Source organism: Anabrus simplex, chromosome 6, assembly GCF_040414725.1.
Source record: "Anabrus simplex isolate iqAnaSimp1 chromosome 6, ASM4041472v1, whole genome shotgun sequence".
NCBI lineage: Eukaryota > Metazoa > Arthropoda > Insecta > Orthoptera > Tettigoniidae > Anabrus > Anabrus simplex.
In genome coordinates, this window is record NC_090270.1 from 275,837,289 (window position 1) to 275,862,519 (window position 25,231).

General features: G+C 39.0%; 1 protein-coding gene across 1 annotated transcript in view; it reads right to left on the reverse strand.

The window, feature by feature from the left end:
• Positions 1-25,231, reverse strand: part of l(2)k05819 (transmembrane protein 94-like protein l(2)k05819) — a 304,060-nt gene that overhangs the window by 19,211 nt on the left and 259,618 nt on the right. The window contains exons 24-26 of the mRNA XM_067150433.2: positions 8,164-8,288; positions 5,854-6,091; positions 717-810 (exon numbers count right to left, since the gene is read on the reverse strand). Of these exons, the coding sequence (XP_067006534.2) occupies positions 717-810; positions 5,854-6,091; positions 8,164-8,288 (457 nt within the window). The remainder of the gene's footprint in view (positions 1-716; positions 811-5,853; positions 6,092-8,163; positions 8,289-25,231) is intronic.

The window sequence follows — 25,231 nt, forward strand, 5'->3', positions numbered from 1 at the left end:
AGGCCAATAAGAACAAAGGAGAAGAAGAAGAAGGTTATTGTATTTTACTAATTACTTAATTACTAATTACCAGTAAATCTGCTGACATGAGGCTGACATATCTGAGCACTTTCAAAATCAACCAGACTGAGGCCAGCATTCTTATCATCTGAGCTACTCAGCCCAGCCGAGCTAGATATGAAACAAAGTAAAACTATCTACATAACCTAGAGTATGTAATCTACTGAATACTAACAGAACACACAAAGTAAAATTTAAAAAATATACACTAATATTGACTACTACCAACAAATACACCAATATTTATTGCACTAAATGGATCAAACACAAAATTAACCAAATTATAATAAGTATTAACTACTTTATTACTACGATAAGAAAGAGCAATTTAAACAGCCGACCATTCGCCAGTGCACCCAACAATGGAATGTAACTTTAGTTGGGAGCACACTCAACTAGAAATTGAGATATTTTCAATTCACGTCACATGGATGTCGAGAACTTTTTTGCTCCACTGCACTTAATATTAAAGTTTGTTTTGTAGTGCTTGCCAAAAGCAGGATATTTGAATCCGAACATCACCAATAATCCTCAACAATAAAAGACCGTTAACTACCTTGTCAGCGAAATACCTTATATTCTCTTTTCATAACATTATACAAATATCTCAACAAACTTACTTATAGCCTTTTGCTGCTTTATATGCAACTACTTACGTAACAAAAACTATTATGAGCCAGGTTCTGTTATGGTGAGGACCCCTGTTCCATACGGAGTATTCACGTTGCACAAAGCTGATGGACAGCGTCACTGAGGGAAAAGAGACAGCTTTAATGTAAAATCTTACACATTATCTTTACAATAACAAGTAGTATCCATTAAAATCATAACCGGCAATGATTCTTCAGAGCCTTGTCTTCAAATCATTCTGCAACATAAATATCTACACTATTCCGGCTCTAATATAGTAAAATTGGAATTGCATATAATACTATTTTACAGAATTTAATATGCCTTTTCATACCATAGAAAAGAGTACAATGGAAGAATAATGGAATGTGCTTTATGTCCCTTCAATATCTACTAGTTGCTCACTTAAGAAGTTTGCCTTTAAGTTACATTAACTTGCCAGAAAATCTATGTAAGGGGTTTTCACATTTAATCACAACTAAATGCCAAACATCTATGATGACTCAACTATCTTGAGTAGAGTTGGTAATGCTTAACACTAGAACTGCCGGAATATATTATATACCTAGAACCGCCGATGCGGTCATTTTGACCGCTATTAAAAGTATTATATTTTCGTTCTTGGTACGCATGGTTACTCATTATTATAATTTTACCTCTGTTTCTGTATATTGCTTTATGAGTTTCAGTATTTCATTAGCAATAATTTTTATTATTTTTTTTTTTTTGCTAGTGGCTTTACGTCGCACCGACACAGATAGGTCTTATGGCAACGATGGGATAGGTAAACCCTAGGAGTTGGAAGGAAGCGTTCGTGGCCGTAATTAAGGTACAGCCCCAGCATTTGCCTGGTGTGAAAATGAGAAACCACGGAAAACCATCTTCAGAGCTATCGACAGTGGGATTCGAACCCACTATCTCCCGGAAGCAAGCTCACAGCAGTGCGCCCCTAACCGCATGGCCTACTTGCCCGGTAATTAGCAATAAGAAGACGCCACGCACTCGTCTCACTGTCATCACAAACATGCCGCATTGAACTGGAGTAAGTCTTGGATTTTCTTTCAAGGGGGTATGGCGAACAATCCAACCTCAGGTGTCATCTTCCCAGTCTGCTATATTCCACTCCCTGATGCCATCAGTACCTAATGGTGCATTATATGGCCATGGGAGGCTTTTACCTTGGTTGTCGCGTCCATTACGGGTTACTGTTTCTATGGCTGTAATAGAATAATTGAAAACTCGTCAGTACTCAGCCTATATGATGAATCATTGTAATTGTAATACGGTATAAATCAAGGAATTTCACCAAATTTGTTATGCTGATAGTTATAGCACTAATATCAACTTACCTTCAGCCTGAACAATCCGGTTTTCACTGTGATCTGTATCAATGCTTTTCGAGTTACCACTTGACTGATAGTAATCTTCGTATGCATTGTCTATTTTTAGGTCCTTTATATCTGGGCCACATTCATTTGCTATTTGCTTTACATCGCACCGACACAGATAGGTATTATGGCGACGATTTGACAAGAAAGGCCTAGGAGTGGGAAGGAAGCGGGCGTGGCCTTAATTAAGGTACAGCCCAGCATTTTCCTGGTGTGAAAATGGGAAACCACGAAAAACCATCATCAGGACTGCCGACAGTGGGGTTCGAACCCACTGTCTCCCGGATGCAAGCTCACAGCAGCGTGACCCTAACCGCATGGCCAACTCGCCCGGTGGGCCGCATTCTACATTAGACATATCTTCAGGAATGTCATACAACAGCATAGACTCAGCAACAGACAGTTTACGAGACATGTTTACTGTCCTGTAACAAGCTGACGAATGATACTACCGGAGATGCAGCGGAAATATAACTCGTACAATTCGTGATATATTTGAGTTTCATTGTTGTGTTTTTGAACATTACCGTTGTTGATAGGATAATTATAAGTAGATGATTATATCTCAACGAGAGGTATGTGTTATTATACATTTTATTATGATAATTAATACAGTGGTCAAAATGACCGCTCCGGCGGTAGTAGGTATACCTGTTACTAACGCCCCATCCATCGATGCAAAATTAATTTAATATGGATTTTCCTGACCACTAATTGGGAAAAGTCGCTGCAGCTCAATATCGTACAATAAAAACTGTAGTCAAAATTCAGTTTGGAAAATGTGTAGCGGTCACAGTATTTGAAGCAGTACAATTCCCTCCTAGAAAGGTAATAAATAATAATAATAATAATAATAATAATAATAATAATAATAATAATAATAATAATGAATATGAAACTCAGAATGGGGTAAAGATAGATTGTGGGAAAAATGCCCTCATGTTGGACTGTCTAGCCTTCGCAGATGACATTGTTCCGATAAAAGACAACCCTCACACAGCCAAGAAGCAAGCTGAAGTAGTACAAAATGTTACGGCCGAAGCAGGATTAAGAATTTCCTTTCAAAAAACAGCATTCATAGCCTGGGATAAATCCTCACTCCCAATGGGAATGAAAAGGAGGCATTAAAAGAGAGAGTGAGGAGGATGGAGATGGACTTCAGACTAAGCCATGACACATAGAAGTCCATTTCCATTCAAGCCAAATTAACACATTACATTCAATCAATCAATCAATCAATCAATCAATCAATCAATACTGATCTGCATTTAGGGCAGTCGCCCAAGTGGCAGATTCCCTATCTGTTGTTTTCCTAGTCTTTTCTTAAATGATTTCAATGAAATTGGAAATTTATTAAACATCTCCCTTGGTAAGTTATTCCAATCCCTATCTCCCCTACCTATAAAGGAATATTTGCCCCAATTTGTCCTCTTGTATTCCAACTATATCTTAATATTGTGATCTTTCCTACTTTTAAAGACGCCACTCAAACTTATTTGTCTACTAATGTCATTTCACGCCATTTCTCCGCTGACAGCTTGGAACATACCACTCAGTCGAGCAGCTTGTCTCCTTTCTCCAGTTCTTCCCAGCCCAAACTTTGCAACATTTTTGTAACGCTACTCTTTTGTCGGAAATCATCGAGAACAAATCGAGCTGCTTTTCTTTGAATTTTTTCCAGTTCTTGAATCAAGTAATCCTGGTGAGGGTCCCATACAATGGAACCATACTCTAGTTGGGGTCTTACCAGAGACTTATAAGCCCTCTCCTTTACATCCTTACTACAATCCCTAAACACCCTCATAACCATGTCCAGAGATCTGTATCCTTTATGTACAATCCCATTTATGTGATTACCCCGATGAAGATCTTTCCTTATATTAACATCCAGATACTTACAATGATTCCCAAAAGGAACTTTCAACCCATCAACGCAGTAATTAAAACTCAGAGGACTTTCCCTATTTGTGAAACTCACAACCTGACTTTTAACCCCGTTTATCATCATGCCATTGCCTACTGTCCATCTCACAATATTATCAAGGTCATTTTGCAGTTGCTCACAATCTTGTAACCTATTTACTACTCTATAGAGAACAGTGGTCAGAACAGATTGCCTTTATTGAGCAGGAACACTGACAAGGCCGGCAGACTCAGACCTTGAGAGAAGAGAAAGGAAGTTCCTTCAAAAAATCTTGGATCCAAAGAAGTTACAAAATGACGAACATACGAGGGCTGTAAATAAAGTATTGGCAATATTGACAGGAAGCAATATTTAATTAAGTAGCAAGTACAATTTGCATTACATTCCTTCAATGTAGTCATCGCAAAGTCTGTTACATTTTGCCAAATGTTGGGAAGCCGTTGGGGACCGGTGGAAAGGAATTCTCTGTTGATGACAACGATGGAGCACCGAGTTCAGATGCTACGTTAGGAAATCAGTGGCGTCAGAGGGGTTCCTTTAACTTTGGAAACAGGTCGAAGTCACAAGGACTCATGTCTGGCGAGTATGGAGGGTGTTCCAAGACCTTCTAATGCCACTGTTGCAATAAGAGTTTGACACTGTTTGCAACATGACAACCTGCAACACGATAGGGTGATAGTCTTGCAATAAACATGCACGTTTGCACTGCACAGCTGGACGCAGATGTGCCCCAGAAATCGGCAATAGTAATCACTGTTGAAAGTTTGTCCCTCAGGCACAGCGTGTGTAACAATAACACCCTCATAGTCGTATGCCACAATTAGCATAAGCTTCACCCGAGTAGGTTCGTGTCAAAATTTCTCTGGGTGACGCCATTCATTCAACTGATGCTTTAATTCAGGCTCGTAGGCTTGTGCCCACGTCTCATCAATGGCGATAATATGCTGCAGAAAAACATCTCCTTCGTTGTAGTATCTGTCCAGGTGGATACCAGCCAATGCATACCGGTGCAATTTCTGTACGTCGGTGAGTTGATATGGAACCCAACAGGATGCAATTTTTCTCATGTTAAGACATTTTGTCAGTATGTGCCATACCGTTTTATGTCTGAAACCAACCTCTACGGATAATTCCCGGACAGCGTATGGAAACGAGACTAGTCACGATATCAATCTGATTTTGAGGAATGGACGGCCAACCTGTGCGTTGCAAATCTGCAGTCTCATTCCGACCTGCACAAAACGTCCTCACCCATCGTGCAACTGTCCTAAATGGTAATGCATTCTCGCCATGGACAACCTCATTTCAATCCATGAACGCTGATCACCTTTTGAAAACATGCTTTGTAGCGGTGAAATCGACATTCTGCACTTCAACACCACACAGCAACAACACTCCCAACCGGATGCCCGTCAAATGCGGAGTACAAATTGACAACAGTGTCACCTGACCCTTCCCATGCCCTATTTGTGCATGCCTGAACTCCTGCGAATGTCTCGACTACATTGCCACTACTTTATTTACAGCCCTTGTAATATGTATGAAGTCACAGTTCAGCTTCTTGGCTGAATGGTCAGTGTCAAGGCCCTTGGTTCAGAGGGTCGCGGGTTAGATTCCTGGCTAGGTCAGGGATTTTAATCGCACTTAGGTAATTCCTCTGTTTTAGGATTGAGTGCGATTGCTTCAATACAGTTATCTTCATCTACACACACAACACCACAGAAACACACAATAGTGAACACATCCCTTCATATACGGAAGTGCATCCAGCCTAAAATAGGGTCTAGTCAACATCCGTGACCCTATCAGGGTGAAGGAGGAAGTGGCAGAAGAATATATATGGGGTCATACCGAAGTGTAGCACCACCAACGAGAGTACAGCATGCTGGGCAGTGAGCAAGTGGTCTGTATGATGTATCCAGCCTCCCCAAGCTCCTTCCGTGGTGAGGTACACCACAGTGCAGGTTGAGTTACTGGACGTTGCTAACTGGAGGCAAAAGCTTGACAAGAGCACCACGTAGCACACCAGGGCCACAGCCACAGATACCAGGAACTTAATTCCGTAGCACCACAAGACAAATACTCCCACCTGAAATTGAATACATAATCAAGCCACATGCAGAAAGAAAGAATGAAAGGAACATGTAGTACAATAAACATAATGAGGGCCGATGACCCAGACGTTAGGATCCTTTAAACAACAAGCATCATCATAAAAAAACAATGACAGGTCAGTGTGAAAAGAGGGAGAAACATAATGAAAATACATTACATTAAATACATTAAAATACATTCATTCTCTTCTCATTTCTTCTACATCCATTTCTTCTCAGACCCTCGATAAGCATGTTTCTGCTTCCAAACAGTCATGAAAGCTTCTCTCTTTGCCAGACTGAGTAGCCCAGATGGTTATGGTGCTGGCTTTCTGACCCCAAATTGGCAGGTTTGATTCTGGCTCAGTCCGGTGGTATTGAAGGTGCTCAAATACATCAGCCCTGTGTTTGTAGATTTACTAGCATGTAAAAGAACTCCAGTGGGACAAAATTCTGGTACCTCAGCATCTCCAAAAACTGTAAAAGTAGTTAGTGGGATGTAAAACCAATAACATTATTATTATTATTATTATTATTATTATTATTATTATTACAACTACAAAGCAGAAACGAGCTTGTTGATGTCGGGAAAAATGGATGTAGGGGAACAGTGATTGAGGAAGAGAGAGCAACTATTTGAAGACAGCAGCGTATGAAGATGCGGAGATTATTCTTGTCCTTTTGTGTTTTTTTAAATTTCTCCCTCTTTTCACACTGATCTGTCACTGTGTTTATCCTATTACATATTCCTTTCATTGTACCTATCTTTCTATATAAGACTTGATTTTTACTTCTTTGTTCCTTTTTCATTATTCAAATATATATCAATTTATTACAGAAAAATTACTTATAGTAAGATCTAAAAGAAAACTGTAATAAACAGCATTACTGAATATACTGAATATACACAGAAATTGGTTGGGATACTCAATGTCTGTATTTTCTGGGCTTGTAGGCTGTAATTCAGGAGCACATGATATTCCCAGTGTTTCACCAAAAACTGCATTTGGCATTTTTAAGGGTTTCAAATTATTCGCGATGGCTATAGGGGGCGGTCACTGATTGGCTGTTCTTTGGCCAACGATATTGTAGACAATGGTGTGCTGCTCGTCTACTGGTCCCCCCCACAATGGTGGACCACAGCCTGAATTATATACTGAGGTGGAATTGCGACATCACTCCATTCCAGTGATACCTTCGTAGCCATCGATGTAATTCTGAACCCTTGAAAATGCTGAATGCAGTTTTTGGTGAAATGTCGGAACCATCATGTGCTCCTGCATCACGGCCTACAAGCTAAAAAAAACCCACTGTTTATAATGCTGGCTTGAAAGCCTCAAGTGCTATATGGGTGATATACTAGTTCAGATTTCGCTGTGATGGCGTGTGGGACAGGATAATGGGTAAGAGACAATTTGGCATATCAGAATATCGTAAACCAAAAACACTGACTTGTTACAAACCATTGCCAATTATTTAAAGGAAACACAACCGGAGTGAAATGAGGTGGTCTTAAATCTAGCTAAAGAGGAGTGTTCTGTTCGGCACTGCCTGCTGTCTTAGGAACTCTTCACAGAAGGTTGGCGACAAACATCGAAAATTTTCCTATTTTCACATTCCATATCAGAGTCGCTGTACCATATATATAAAATTTCTGTCAAGAGGTTCCGTGTCCAGAATAACCTTCTGCACCCACGTCCACATTTTCCTTCTATCTTGACTTTCAATGATCAGTTGTAAATTCTCCTTGCAAATACAATATTGTGGGAGACATTTAGAAATTTTCATTTCATATTTCTTTGTAGCTTAGCATTCAAATTTGAATTTGGAAAGTCACAACTAGGAGAAGGCCAAGAGGGCCCAAGAATGCATCACAGAACCGCTTCTACCACGCCCTTTGCACTCTCTGTACACGGAAGATGGAAATCCAGTCGGGGGCTGCATATGGTCGAAGATCGATCACCCTTCATTTGTTGACCCGTGTAGTTCTTATTATTCCTGAAAATTCCTACTGTGGTTAACTCCTTGGTTTTTAAAGATAATGTTAATACTAAAAAGGGTGTAATACCTGCATATTGATGTCACACTGGTTCTTGCCTGTTGCTCGTTGCATGGTCAGTGGATCAGTAGGGTTGCCAACCATTGACAGTGACAACAGAGGCACCACTAGACAGAAGAGCCACAGAACCTCACCTGTGCATACAACATTCCTTTGATTTAGATTCTGGCAGGAATAAAGTTGGGAACAAAAATGAGATATATTAGTTACGTTGAACAAAGTGGTAGTGATGTTAATACTAAAAAGGGTGTAATACCTGCATATTGATGTCACACTGGTTCTTGCCTGTTTCAGAGTAAAGCAATGAGATTTTAAGCCTCTCTTCAAACTAATCTAAAAGTTTGCTCTAAGAATATCAGCTAAGAAATGGAAGGACAATGAACTACAAGAAATTACAGATTCTTCAGATTCTTTAGGCCCATATTCACCAACGTCACTTACTTTTGCTGTTACCTTAGATTTTCAAAGGTCATATAATGTCGTTATCTTGGATAATGCTCACTTCTGTATTAATCACAGAATTTATTATCTCAGTTTACCAAAACTAAGTTTACATTTCAGTCTGAATTTAAACCTTAAACTGTTCATACTAAGCACGAAAAACAAATGAGTACTTGGTGCCGCCACTATTGAAATGTAAACAAGTCTCGATTTAATTCAGGGTTTGCAAATGATTTATCATAAATTATGTTCACTCTTGACCAGAAACAAATGAAGGAAGTCTAATATGACTTTCCAAGAGAAAAAATTGTTACTGAATTTGGTGGCAGAAAGCATTAACATCATCGAGAATAAGAAAACAAGTCTATACATTGTACATTTCACTCAAAATATAAGGCAGTACTTCTTAATTCTTCATTAAAAAGTCATTCAGTCATGTACAGTACAAGATATAATCAAGAATTCGTCTTAGGCCTCTGTATGTGTTGGGAATTCCAGGTTATGTTCGATCATGGATAACACTGACCATATCAAAGCTTTAGATACAGTTACCTAAAATGTGTCTGATAATCAGTGTCGTCGTAGTCCTCGAAGTATGTCGTACATTCCTTTATCCACCTAGGATGTTTATTAATTGCATAATCTTGATCATATTCCTTGTCACTGTGATTTGCTCTTTCAATTAGATATTCCGGCCATCTACGAGGTGCCGTCTTGGAAGGCTATTATCTTAGATTTCCCATTTTACCGGCCAGCCAATCTCAGGTAAAATTTTAAACCGAGATAATACCCGTTATCCAAGATAATGTTGCTGGTGAATACAAACTTAACTGTTATCTTGGTTTATGTACCTTTAAACCAAGATAAAAGCTTTTACTCGCATTGGTGAATACGGACCTTAGAGTAGAATTGTTTACCAACAGATGTTGGACAGGATATTAGAGAGAAAACCTCCTCTGCGAACCATGTGACCTTGCCGCAGTGGGGAGAATTGCGTGTCCCAATGATGCAGATAGCCGAGCCGCAGGTGCAACCATATCGGATGGGTATCTGTTGAGAGACCAGACAGACGAATGGTTCATCGAAAGGGGGGTAGCAGCCTTTCGGTAGTTGCGAGGGCGGCAGTCTAGATGATTGACTGATACGGCCTTGTAATAATACTCAACATGGCTTAGCTGTGTTGATACTGCTACACGGCTGAAAGCAACGGGAAACTACAACCGTAACTAACTCCCGAGGACATGCAGGTCTCTCTGTATGAATGATATACTGATGATGGCTTCCTCCCGGGTAAAATATTCCGGAGGTAAACTAGACCCCATTCAGATCTCCGGGTGGGGACTACACGAGAGGGGGCGATCATCAAGAAGATGGATACTGACATTCTGCGAGTCGGAGCGTGGAATGTTAGAAGTTTGAATCGTTGTGGTAGGTTAGAGAATCTGAAAAGGGAGATGGATAGGCTAAAGTTAAATGTAGTTGGTATAAGTGAAGTACGTTGGCAGGAAGAACAAGATTTTTGGTCAGGCGACAACCGAATTATCAACACAAAATCAAACAGGGGAAATGCAGGAGTTGGTTTAATAATGAATAAGAAAATAGGGCAGTGGGTAAGCTACTACGACCAGCATAGTGAAAGAATTATCGTCGTCAAGATAGACACCAAACCAATGCCCACCACAATAGTGCAGGTCTATATGCCTACTAGTTCAGCGGATGATGAAGAATTCGAAAGAATATACCAGGAGATAGAAGATTTAATACAATATGTAAAAGGTGATGAGAATCTAATTGTGATGGGAGACTGGAATGCAGTGGTAGGCCAAGGAAGAGAAGGTAGTACAGTAGGAGAATTTGGATTGGGACAAAGGAACGAAAGAGGAAGTCGGCTGGTTGAATTCTGCACTGATCATAATTTAGTCCTTGCCAATACTTGGTTCAAACACCACAAACGACGGCTGTATACGTGGACGAGACCTGGAGACACTGGAAGGTATCAAATAGACTTCATTATGATTAGGCAGAGATTCAGAAACCAGGTGTTGGATTGCAAAACTTTCCCAGGAGCAGACATGGACTCTGACCACAACTTGTTGGTCATGAAATGCCATCTAAAGTTGAAGAAATTGAAGAAAGGAAAGAATGCAAAAAGATGGGATCTAGACAAGTTGAAAGAAAAGAGTGTGAGGGATTGTTTCAAGGAAAATGTTGCACAAGGACTAAATGAAAAGGCTGAAGGAAACACTATAGAGGAAGAGTGGAGAGTCATGAAAAATGAAGTCAGTAGGGCTGCTAAAGAAATGTTAGGAAGGAAGAAAAGATCAACAAAGAATCAGTGGATAACTCAGGAGATACTAGACCTGATTGATGAACGCCGAAAATACAAGAATGCTAGAAATGAAAAGGGCAGAAAAGAATACAGACGATTAAAGAATCAAGTGGATAGAAAGTGCAAGGTAGCTAAGGAGGAATGGCTGAAGGAGAAGTGCAATGATGTCGAAGGCTGTATGGTCCTGGGAAAGGTAGATGCTGCATACAGGAAAATCAAGGAAACCTTTGGAGAAAGGAAATCTAGGTGTATGAATATTAAGAGCTCAGATGGAAAGCCACTTCTAGGGAAAGAAGACAAAGCAGAAAGATGGCAGGAGCATATCCAACAGTTGTATCAAGGTAAACATGTAGATAATTTGGTTCTGGAACATGAAGAGGCTGTTGATGCTGATGAAATGGGAGACCCAATTTTGAGGTCAGAGTTTGACAGAGCTGTGAGTGACCTCAATAGGAACAAGGCAGCTGGAATTGATGACATTCTCTCTGAATTACTGACTGCCTTAGGAGAAACCAGCATGGCAAGGTTATTTCATTTAGTGTGCAAGATGTTTGAGACAGGAGAAGTCCCATCCGATTTTCAGAAGAATGTTGTTATACCTATTCCCAAGAAAGCCGGTGCTGACAGGTGTGAAAACTACTGCACCATTAGTTTAGTATCTCATGCCTGCAAAATTTTAACACGTGTTATTTACAGAAGAATGGAAAAACAAGTTGAAGCTGAGTTGGGAGAAGATCAATTTGGCTTCAGAAGAAATGTAGGAACACGTGAAGCAATCCTGACTTTACGTCTGATCTTAGAGGATCGAATCAAGAAGGACAAGCCCACATTCATGACATTCGTAGATCTAGAAAAGGCATTCGATAATGTTGATTGGAGCAAGCTATTTATGATTCTGAAGATGATAGGGATCAGATACCGAGAACGAAGAATTATCTACAATCTGTATAAAAATCAGTCTGCAGTGATAAGAATCGAGGGCTTTGGAAAAGAAGCAGCAATCCAGAAAGGAGTGAGGCAAGGCTGCAGTTTGTCCCTTCTCCTTTTCAATGTTTACATAGAACAGGCAGTAAAGGAAATCAAAGAGAAATTTGGAAAGGGAATCACAGTCCAAGGAGAAGAAATCAAAACCTTGAGATTTGCCGATGATATTGTTATTTTATCTGAGACTGCAGAAGATCTCGAAAAGTTGCTGAATGGTATGGAAGAAGTCTTGGGTAAGGAGTACAAGATGAAAATAAATAAGTCCAAAACAAAAGTAATGGAGTGCAGTCGAACGAAGGCAGGTGATGTAGGAAATATTAGATTAGGAAATGAAGTCTTAAAGGAAGTAGATGAATATTGTTACTTGGGTAGTAAAATAACTAACGATGGCAGAAGTAAGTAGTGATGGGACATTCGATTCATTTTACTGAATCGATTCATTTGATTCCGTTCACGTTACTGAATCGATTCAGCGATCCGATTCACGGCTCATTGGTCACCGCTCCTACTGCATCTGTGTAGTACGTGCTGGTAAGACAGCAGCAACAGCATTCAGTGCTCGCAGCTGCCATCTGGTCTTCATACTATGAACTCCTTTCTTAGAAAAAATGCTAGTTACTCTAATACATCGAAGGTTTCCGGCGACGCAGGCTGGGAAAGGTTAGGAAGGTAGCAGCCATGGCCTGAATTAAGGTACAGTCCCAGCATTTCCTGGTGTGAAAATGGGGAAACTACGGAAAAACCATCCTAACGGCTGCCGACGGTGGGATTCGAACCCACCATCCCCCGAATGCAAGCGCATAGCCCCGCGATATTAACCGCACGACAACTCGCTCAGTCTTTTTTTAAAAGTAGTTTTCCATCAGCTGAGGATTTTTTTTAAATCGTCATATTTTGTATAGGCTACCCGAGATGTACAGTAGCCCGCTGGTTTTCTGATTCAACATACTGTTATTGCGTCTGTCCACATATGATTGAAGTCTTGTGCAACGATGTGACATATGAACTGAGAGAATACTGAGCCGTTCTTCCCAATATAAAACAGGTACTTTTGAGTGGTCATGACACATGAGCATGACTCATAGTCATAGGGCAGGCTAGAGTCGAGTTTAATTGTCAAATGTCAACTAAGTTATAATACTAAGATTCATTAAACTAATAAATAGTATAACCTAATAGCCTACCTACTTACTAGCTACTTCAGAATTATGTTGTGACTACCTTTTTAACACTGCAAATAAATCCATCTATTATTTAAACCTCCCTGTAAGAAGAGGACAGTGAATGCAAATGGGTATTATTTTCAAATGAGCTGAGCTCGAGAGTCCATTATAGCATACGATTCTTTCAGTCTAGCATGGCTCACTGTATCGCTGCAGCGGAAGCTCGGCTCTCCACGTGTCCAGTGAGCCGATAAGGAGCCGTGTGTATCATGTGTCTCACTGAGCCGCGCTCTTTCACGATTCTTTCGATGTGCCATGATTCACTGTGTTCCTCGCCGCAGCGGAAGCTCGGCTCTCCGCGTGTCCAGTGAGCCGATAAGGAGCCGTGTGTATCAAGTGTCTCACTGAGCCGCGCTCGTTCACGATTCTTTTGATGTGCCATGATACACTGTCTCGCTGCAGCGGAAGCTCGGCTCCCTGTCAACGTCCAGTGAGTGCGCCACTCAGCACTGTCCGCTGGGAGTAAGCTGAATCGTGTGCCGTGAGCTCGCCTTTCCTGTGAATCGATTCACTCGGACACTTGAATGAATCGATACACTGCTTCGAATCATGCATTCAGTAGCCAACACTAGAAGTAAGGAGGACATAAAATGCAGACTAGCACAAGCAAGGAAGAGCTTTCTTAAGAAAAGAAATTTGCTCACTTCAAATATTGATATCGGAATTAGAAAGATGTTTTTGAAGATTTTCGTGTGGAGCGTGGCATTGTATGGAAGTGAAACATGGATGATAACTAGCTCAGAAAGAAATAATAATATAAATAATAATAATAATTATAATAAATCAATACTGATCTGCATTTAGGGCAGTCGCCCAGGTGGCAGATTCCCTATCTGTTGCTTTCCTAGCCTTTTCCTAAATAATTTCAAAGAAATTGGAAATTTATTGAACATCTCCCTTGGTAAGTTATTCCAATCCCTAACTCCCCTTCCTATGAATGAATATTTGCCCCAGTTTGTCCTCTTGAATTCCAACTTTATCTTCATATTGTGATCTTTCCTACTTTTATAAACGCCATTCAAACTTATTCGTCTACTAATGTCATTCCACGCCATCTCTCCGCTGACAGCTCGGAACATACCACTTATTGCAGGTTATAAACTTCATTTTCCTCGTCCGTATTGAAGATCTACTTGTGATACAATTCCTATAGTTTTGCCAATTGCTACCTTTTCAATACAATAAAAGTATGTTACAAACTTACATATTTATTGCGATGTTTACATGGTACATGTTTCGCGCCTCTTCGTGAGCATCATCAGCCAAACTATCATTAATCTAAGATTGTGTAAGATCATAAAACAATTCTTTGGTTCAAAATTACTCTTATAAAACTAATTGACAATCTTATAATATTTTAAAAGTCACACTATAATAAAATTATGTCTTAAGTTAACACTTTTTGTCTAAAATCTTCTTCAGTCTAAACATTTTATCGCCGAAACTTATCCGGTGAACATCTTTTTAAAATTGTTTAAAATGAGAATAAAATAAAAATTAAAAATAAAAATAAAAAAAACTTTGAATCTGGCTAGTTTTGTTGATTCCCGTTGCTTAAAACTTCATAACAGTATTGAATATCTTGTGCAGTTGATAATTGTCGTTATGGATAATAGATTTGTTCTCGTTGCTGGAGTAACATTTATAAAATTTATTGGTATTAAATTTCATTATCAATGGGGTAAAATTGTTCGTGAACAAACTTGTTGATAAAACACTTTTGATGTGATATTGGATTCAAAATGTTCTCGAACGTTCCATAATGACTCGGTGTATTTTCCTTTCTGCTGCTTGATTGTTTGGTGTTACTCCTAGCTTCTTCAGAACTATTTGTTATCCTGTTTGCACTTCACAAGAAGGATAACAAATAGTTCTCAAGAAGCTAGGAGTAACACCAAACAATCAAGCAGCAGAAAGGAAAATACACCAACGAGTCATTATGGAACGTTCGAGAACATTTTGAATCCAATATCACATCAAAAGTGTTTTATCAACAAGTTTGTTCACGAACAATTTTACCCCATTGAGAATCAAATTTAATACCAATAAATTCTATAAATGTTACTCCAGCAACGAGAACAAATCTATTATCCATAATGACAATTATCAACTGCAAAAGATATTCAATACTGTTATGAAGTTTTAAGCAACGGGAATCAACAAAAGTAGCCAGATTTCAAAGTTTTTTTTATTTTTATTGCACCGTACGGGGTACATCATTCGTATTGTGCCTCTTCCCTCACTGCCTCATATACTCCGGCTAATAATCTAATAGAATATGTTGGAAGGACAAATAAATATAATCATCTCCTAAAAATTCAGGACGACACGCAGGTAAGAATGAAAATAATTACATCAACTTAGGACTGCGACCAAATAATATTACAATTATCTGTATCTGCAAAAAAAAAAAAATAGTCTGTATATTTCATCCCATCCAACATGTGCATTCATTTGTCTACACCGATATTGGCTTATTTCGGTGAATAACACATGAGAATCGTATTTTGTTATCAAACCATATATTCGTTCGCTGCACAATACCTTTCAGGGATACTCATTTCAATTAACCTTTTTTAACGTGGACTCAACTGAGAAATGCACAGCCTTTTCCCCAAGTCCGTCCGCAAAACCAGTTCCGATTAATTGTAGTCAACAATAAAATAGATCTTAGAATTTATCTATTGATTATTTATAAGTACTCCATCCAATATCGCTTCCAATAATGAAATGAATAAATAACAAGAATTCCGGTTAAAATCCTTATCTCCTATTTTATTGAAAGTTCATTGTACTTGGAATGAAGTATGATTACATGTTCAGTTACACTCTTAGGAATTCCAATTCCAAATTGAAATACAATTCAATATTTTCTTATCATATTATTAAAAAAAATCTACGAAATTAACATTAAAATCTCGTTTCAATATTTTTGAAATACTATTAATTCATTGAAATATTATTGAAATCTTGTAAAATATCCCCTAAACATTGTCGAGATGTCGTTGGAATGGCTGAAATACCTTGGAATATCGGTGAAATAATGTTGAAATATTCCTTAAAAATCATTGAAAAGTCACTGAAGTGACTGAAATACCTTGGAATATCGGTGAAATAATGTTGAAATCTTCCTTAAAAATCTTTGAAAAGTCACTGAAGTGACTGAAATACCTTGGAATATCGGTGAACTAATGTTGAAATATTCCTTAAAAATCATTGAAAAGTCACTGAAGTGACTGAAGTCCCTTGGAATATCGGTGAAATAATGTTGAAATATTCCTTAAAAATCATTGAAAAGTCACTGAATTGACTGAAATACCTTGGAATATCGGTGAAATAATGTTTAAATATTCCTCAAAAATCATTGAAAAGTCACTGAAGTGACTGAAATACCTTGGAATATCGGTGAAATAATATTGAAATATTCCTTAAAAATCATTGAAAAGTCACTGAAGTGACTGAAATACCTTGGAATATCGGTGAAATAATGCTGAAATATTCCTTAAAATCATTGAAAAGTCACTGAAGTGACTGAAATACCTTGGAATACCGGTGAAATAATGTTTAAATATTCCTTAAAAATCATTGAATAGTCACTGAAGTGACTGAAATACCTTGGAATATCGGTGAAATAATGTTGAAATATTCCTTACAAATCATTGAAAAGTCACTGAAATGACTGAAATACCTTGGAATATCGGTGAAATAATGTTTAAATATTCCTTAAAAATCATTGAAAAGTCACTGAAGTGACCGAAATACCTTGGAATACCGGTGAAATAATGTTTAAATATTCCTTAAAAATCATTGAAAAGTCACTGAAATGACTGAAATACCTTGGAATATCGGTGAAATAATGTTTAAATATTCCTTAAAAATCATTGAAAAGTCACTGAAGTGACTGAAATACCTTGGAATATCGGTGAAATAATGTTGAAATATTCCTTAAAAATCATTGAAAAGTCACTGAAGTGACTGAAATACCTTGGAATATCGGTGAAATAATGCTGAAATATTCCTTAAAAATCATTGAAAAGTCACTGAAATACCTTGGAATATCGGTGAAATAATGTTTAAATATTCCTTAAAAATCATTGAAAAGTCACTGAAGTGACTGAAATACCTTGAAATATCAAGAACATTAACTAGGTATCACTCAAATATCAATTAAACATCATTAAAATATCATCTGAATTTCATTGAATATCCCTACAAAATTCATATGTATAATCTTTGCTTTCTTTGTTTTCTCAAGTCTTCATTGTGTAATAACGATAACAATATAAGTAAGTTCCATAAATATGGTTCAAAAATTACCATACAGCTATATACCGACTCAAATAAAACCGAAAATAAAATATTCTTTATACTAGGTAAACTAATTTGGTCATAAAACCATCTGAAAATAAATAGGAGTAGCCTATCATAACATACATGTGCAAACAAGCTAATCAAACATCTAGGAATGCAATACTTCCATTCGTAAATAAACATCTTTCCGCGAAATTAAGACAGAAACTGGTATCGGAAATTTACCTGTTTACAAGCAGTAGCCATTTAAGTCATGAAGACGTTTCCTCCCTCCAAACATGCGTTTGACAGGAAATCAACTTGGGCTTAGCTTATTATGTGAGGTTCTTCAAAAAAAAAATATTTTAATTTTCAATCGCAAATGCCTTGTTTTAGGATATAATTTTTGATGACCGTACACCACAAGTAGCCTGTAAGTTCATTAACCTCTTACAATCGTATGCATGTGCCATATAACCCGACTTTGTATACTGCTACATAATTCACATGACGAAAACATCAACTATAACCTAACATTAGCGTTATGTTGCTTAAATATTACCAACTGCTCAAATCTAGTCGTATTTCACCAAATACGCATTCTATCAATAACAATTCCTCATTACTTATACACTTCCGTATATCCATTATTTTAGCCTATAATCTCTTAAGATCATCGATCATAACAACGATTCCTCCTAACAAAATCATTCGTTGCTTCACATATGGTGCAGTATACGTATATTCCATTCACATAATCTCATCACATATCATGGGTTTACGGTATTCCGTAACACAAGCAATCACATATCCCCAGCAAAAGAACGCATGTGTTAATATTTCAGGTTCTACTTACTTACTTTTGGTGTCAAGTTATCGTCAAATTAAGTTCTATTAATCTAGAAGACGGTCTTATACCATTCTGCATTGCACTGGAATTGAATTACACAATGAAAGGCATGAATCTTCAGAATCACATTGATAACGTCGGTTTTCAAAGCTTCACATAAAATAAACAAGCATTCCTACTCATTGATTATAGATTTGAAACGTCAAAGTCTACCTAACTCCATATCCTGAATAAGTTATATGGATTCCTTTTTAATGACCCTACTCATGGAACTTTTATCTTGAAGAATTAAACATTAACCATACTACAATCATATATATAAGTAGTCATTTACTATCGTTCATCCAAATATAAGTAGTTTAACTACGAAAATTTAAATATATGGAACTTGACTTATCTTGCTTTCGTTATTCGACTGGGATGGTCTTCATTCTGGATCTCCCTTGGCTCCCGACTCGAGTTGCGGTTCACGTCATTGTTGGTTATTGGTGACTGGCCTCGGGTGTGGGTGATGACGGCTGGCAAGGGCTCCCACCGGATTGTGATCCCATTCTTCTGGTTTATTCAGCCATAATATCTCCGTCGATTACGTGCGATGGAAACATAATGAAGGATAGCATTAGATGCATTCTCCAGACAGGAAATAAATAATTTTGAATATATTTTATCTATCTAGTAAATTATTCCTCAAGATGCAATATTTAGCGCAATACTTTAAGTATTTCTTGTTTGTCGCTAGCTTAAACAATAAGCTGCCGATCTCTAAATCTTCTTTAAGATTTCAGCTGTCGTAGGACAGGTATCCTAATTATGATAAAACCTTCAATACTCGTATTTTGAAGTTTTATGATGAGCCGAAAGTATTATGTTATTATATTTATGTTTCGTGTCCATGGACGTATAACGTGCGGACGTACGGACACACAGACTTCCAATATGGCGTCAGGGAACTGCACCATTAGGTCTCTGATGTGAAACATGTATATTTTTTCTTTGTAGATTGTTTTTGTGACGAGTGATTGTTTTTCTTGATCTGACGGGATAAGTTCGTAGCGATAATAAAGTTTTTTTTTTTTAGAAATACGTAATAGTGTTCTCGTGTGATATTTTTATTGCGTAAAATAGAAAATCGCATATAGAGAACGACAAATTGGCGACCGTGACAGGATTTTCGAAGTTTAATGATGAAGATTGATCAAATGACCGTCGTGATTTTACGAAAGGCGCTGATATCCCGAGGGTTACCGACGGCTGGGAGCAAGTCGGAACTACAAGAGAGACTACGCCAGGATCTGATAGAAAATGAAGAAGACCCAGGTAGCTTCGATTTTGAAGTCGTTTCGGAGAAGGAAGCCAACGACTGGATGCTTACACAACTAACTACTTTGATCGGGACACAATCTGAAAAACTCGAAGGGAAAATCGAGACTCAGGCTCAAGAGATAAAAGGCCGAATCGATTCCTTGGTAAGAGATCTGAAAGAAGATATTACAAAAATTAATGTTAAAATCAACAACGTAGAATTAGATGTAAACAAAGTAGTAAATGAAATGCATACCTTGGAAAACAAAGTCGAAGAAAAGATTGGCGAAATCGAGCGGGAATCCAACCAGTTTAAAACCGAAGTAGGCCAGAAACTTACGAAGTTTGAATCTGAGGTTAAGAGAAAAATTTCAACCCTGGAAGAAAACATTTCCGTAGGCAATGGTCAACCTAACAGAGGTAAGGACCTTTCCCTTGGGATACCGGTCGATCCCAGGGTAATCAGAGATAGCCTACCAGAATTTCATGGGAGATTGGAAGAGTGTCCTAAAGTATTCTTAAAGACCTCAGAATCTCTACTAGGTAGGACGAATATACCTACGGAGATATACTTACACCTTGTCAGTCAACAACTAAAAGCATCAGCAGGGACTTGGTGGCAGAATATAAAAGGGCTCAGCCTCGACTGGGAGGAATTTAAGAAGGAATTCGTCCAGAGATTTGACTCAGAGTCGGTCCAAGCGTCGGTTCAAAAGAAGTTCCTTACTGAAACACCACCCAGTGGGATGAGAGCAGGAGCTTTCATAATTCAAAAACTCCAACTGTTTAAACGAGTCCATGAAAAAGAAAATATTGACACGAGCGTTCCTTATATAATCGAGCTGCTACATGATAAGGTACGATCACTTGTTAAAGTGGCACAACCAAGAACTTTTGAAGAGCTCCGTCACATCGTAGCAAACTGGACGAGGAAACCAGTTACCATTCCTCGAGAACGAAAATCTCAACAGCGGAGACACCCAAGAAATGTTACCGTTGCGGGCAGATCGGACATTTTAAGGGACAATGTCCGGAAAACTAGCTTGGGACCGTCCGAGCTGGGGGAAGGAGGGTTCCGGAATGAAGCAGCCCCAGATACATGACACCTGGCTGGAAGGTAAATATATTGGTCAAATTTGTAGTGATGAGCCTAGTTCACCCCACCCGGCTATTAATTGCTTCACACTCGTTTGTGAGCATGAATGTGGCTAAATTTTTAGAACCTATGCGTCCTGATAAGGTGGAAACAGTCAGAGGGGCAGTTCGTCACACACATTATCAGATTGATGGTTGTACTTTCCTTCGAGCCAAATGCTCCCCTGAAGTCATAGACATACCAGTAAAGGTTATCAAGGATTTGATACCTGACATAATCTTAGGACATGACTTCTTAACTAAATATGGGGTAGTGATAGATTACACAGCTAATGAAATATTCCTTGGTAATAGGAAAAGATGTAGACTGGCATGGGTTGAAAATAAAGCTCTCGAGTCACAAACAGTAGAACCCAAGTATGGGCGGAACTGAAAACAGGACCGTTGAAGGTGGAGGAGAAGGAAGATCTTGAGAAATTACTGAATAAGTTCCTGGAGGTCATCGCTGATAAAATCGGGTTTACTACAATGGTAAAACATAAAATAACACGCAAGGATAATACACCAGTCAAACAAAGGCCTTACCCACTGAACCCAGATAAGTGAAAATTTGTAATAAGGAAGGTCAAGGAAATGGAGAACCAAGGTTTAATTGAGCCTTCGGTATCAAGATGGGCTTCTCCGATAGTATTACCTAAGGAAAAAAGTGGGGATTACCGACTGTGTGTAGATTTACGTCAAGTTAATAACAAGACTATATCAGATGCTTACCCCATGCCGGATCTACGCCACCTGATAAAGCAAGTTAGTGGGGCAAAAGTCTTCAGTACCCTCGATTTGAACTCTGGCTACTGGCAAGTCGAAGTCGAAGAAGAATCTCGACCGATGACTGCTTTTTCTACCCCAAGAGGACTTTATCAATTCAGAGTCATGCCATTTGGTCTTAAGAATGCTCCGGCCACCTTTATGCGTCTGATGGACGAAGTCTTATCAGGATACACAGGGGAATTCTGTCAGGTCTATTTGGATAACATCCTCGTATATAGCAAGACATTTTCGGACCATTTGGAACAACTAGCTAGAATATTAGAAAGACTGAGGATCCACGGACTTACTTGCCATGTCAAGAAGTGTCAATTCGCATCAAACTCGGTTGAGTACTTAGGTCATGTAGTGACGGACAGGGGATTAGAGAGACAAATTGAGAAGAATAGGGCCATTCAAGAACAAGAAAGACCTCGAACGAAACGCCAGGTACGTCAATTTTTAGGCCTCTGCGGGTGGTACAGTAGTTTTGTACCGCACTTTGAGACGAAAGCTGCTCCGTTAACTGACCTCCTCAACAAGAACATACTATTTAAATGGACTCAGAGGGAAGAAACAGCCTTCCAGGAGATAAAAAGAGCTATTTGTGATGCTCCAAATCTAGCCTATCTGGATACAAACCGGGAAGTCTGCTTACAGACGGATGTGAGTGACGTCGGTCTTGGGGCTGTACTGTTTCACGAGAAAGAAGGAGGAAGCAAGGATATAATTGAGTATGCCAGTAGGAAACTTTCTGCTTCCGAAAGAAACTATTGTACAGCCGAGAAGGAAGCATTAGCAGTGGTGTGGGCTGTCGGGAAGTTTAGAGGTTACCTAGAGGGAAGGAAGTTCAGGCTATTTACGGATAACTCTTCACTTCAGTGGTTGAACCAAGTATCTGGATCGAAGTCCAAACTCATGCGATGGGCCTTGATCCTTGCCGACTTTGACTTCGAGATTTGTCACGTTCCTGGGGTGACCAATCAAGCGGCGGATAGCCTATCAAGAAATCCTGAGGACGGGCAGGTATCAGCGACGAATTTATTAGAGAGAGAGATCCCTCTGCCAACTAAGAGGCCTCAAACCGATCATGTGCTTCTTGCTATCCATCGAAGGAATAATGAGATCAATTTGGAATTAATAAGGAAATGGCAAACTGAGGACATGTCCTGTAACCGAATGAAATCCTGGATCAGCAAACACAGCACTAATCGTCAATCTGTCCCAGTCCAGTTTAAGATGTGCTATAAGAACTTCCGACTCGAAGACGGCATACTCAAATACATTTCACATCTGCCTGGATCTTCCCCGGTCATCGTCATCCCGAAGTCGCAAACCACGAGGATTCTGAATAAATATCATGATGATCCAGAAGCAGGACATCCTGGTCAAGAGGAAACATATTCTTCAATTCAGCGACGTTTCTTCTGGATACACATGCGTCAAGAAATTAAGAGCTATGTCCAAGCATGTGTTATCTGTGCTCACACTAAGGCGAACAATCAGAAGGCGAGTACCAGCATGAGAGGACGACGACCCCATCAACCTTGGGAGGTACTCGCTATTGACCTTATGGGACCCTACCCTAGGACATCTCGGGGAAAAACGGGAATAGTCATGGCGACTGACCTATTCACCAGATGGGTGGAAGCATTCGCCATCCCCGAAGCTACATCGGGACGAATCATACACCTCTTAAGGACAGAAGTCTTCAGTCGTTATGGATATCCTCGGTGTATACTCACAGACAATGGTAGTCAATTCACTTCGAGACAGTGGTTGCAAACTTTGTTAGAATGGGAAATCGAACACTGGACGACACCAATCTACCACCCACAAGCGAATCCAACCGAACGGAGAAATCAGGAGCTGAAGAAGATGTTCCGAATTCACTTGGTTGACAAAGAACATACCAAGTGGGACCAACAGCTACATGAGTCCCTTTTGGTCATCAGACAGCGGATTAATCGCGTCACAGGTTTCTCGCCCGCAGAACTTTTTCTTGGACGTCCAATTAAGAGAACCGGTGACTGGGACTTCATATATAGACGAGAGGAGGAACCGGAGGGTCTGGATACAGGGTATGTACATAACCAGCAGCGAATACAACAGGCACATAGCCAAGCCGAACAGCGTTCCAGGAGAGAAGCCGAGAACAACGATACACCGGAAGAAACGGAGCTCAGACCGGGAACACTAGTTCTTCATCGAAACCATCCCCTCAGCAACAAGCCTCAAAAGTTCCACGCTGGGATGGCCCCAAAATGACTCGGACCTTTTGAGGTGGAGAAAAAGTTGGGAAATGGTGTGTATCTTCTGAAAACTATGCCGCCGACGAAGGTGCATACGTCAGAATTAAAGGTATTGCCTCAAACCCTAACAGAAGGCGGAGGGACCGGCGAGTGGGAACTCTCTAAAGGACCCCAGAAGGACACGAACTCCAGAGAGGATCAACATGTGTCGGTACCGACCTTGGAGGATGAGAGAACTGAAGACATGGAGATCGGAATCTCTAGGTATAATTTAAGACCTAGAAACAGAAAGGTCCGGAATCAGTATTGAAGGTTTTAGGGGGGGATAATTGTCGTAGGACAGGTATCCTAATTATGATAAAACCTTCAATACTCGTATTTTGAAGTTTTATGATGAGCCGAAAGTATTATGTTATTATATTTATGTTTCGTGTCCATAGACGTATAACGTGCGGACGTACGGACACACAGACTTCCAATATGGCATCAGGGAACTGCACCATTAGATCTCTGATGTGAAACATGTATATTTTTTCTTTGTAGATTGTTTTTGTGACGAGTGATTGTTTTTCTTGATCTGACGGGATAAGTTCGTAGCGACAATAAAGTTTTTTTTTAGAAATACGTAAAAGTGTTCTCGTGTGATATTTTTATTGCGTAAAATAGAAAATCGCATATAGAGAACGACACAGCTATGAGTTCGTATTGGCAACTATTACGGGGCGATGTCTTCCTCTTTCCTTTCACTTCTTTCACGCCCGATGCTTTTAATTCGTATTTATGGTTTATATACCGCCGTAATTATACTATTACCAGTTCTCTTCTCCGATTTCCACCTCTTCTTTTCTTGAATACCAATTCTTGCTTACAGTTTCATTCCGATGATCAATACGATTTTTTTAAAGTGTTGTCTTTTTTTTACTCGGGACAACAATCTGATTCTTTTACTCACGGCCATTTGGATTCCTTAGGTCCGATCGTCACAATATTAACTCGTGGCCTATTTGACTGGTTATATCTGCATTTTCTCTCTAGAATATACTCTTTCATTATATAACCTCCGTCATTTTTATCGCGATGCATGGCAAGTATTAGGGATATAACTCCCGCTCATGACGCAAATCGGGCAATGAAATGGTACATTATTTTTAATTTTTATTTTATTCTCATTTTAAAAAATTTTAAAAAGATGTTCATCGGATAAGTTTCGGCGATAAAATGTTTAGACTGAAGAAGATTTTAGACAAAAAGTGTTAACTTAAGACATAATGTTATTATAGTGTGACTTTTAAAATATTATAAGACTGTCAATTAGTTTTATAAGAGTAATTTTGAACCAAAGAATTGTTTTATGATCTTACACAATCTTAGATTAATGATAGTTTGGCTGATGATGCACACGAAAAGGAGTGAAACATGTACCATGTAAACATCATAATAAATATGTAAGTTTGTAACATATTTTTATTGTGTTGAAAAGGTGGCAATTGGCAAAACTATAGGAATT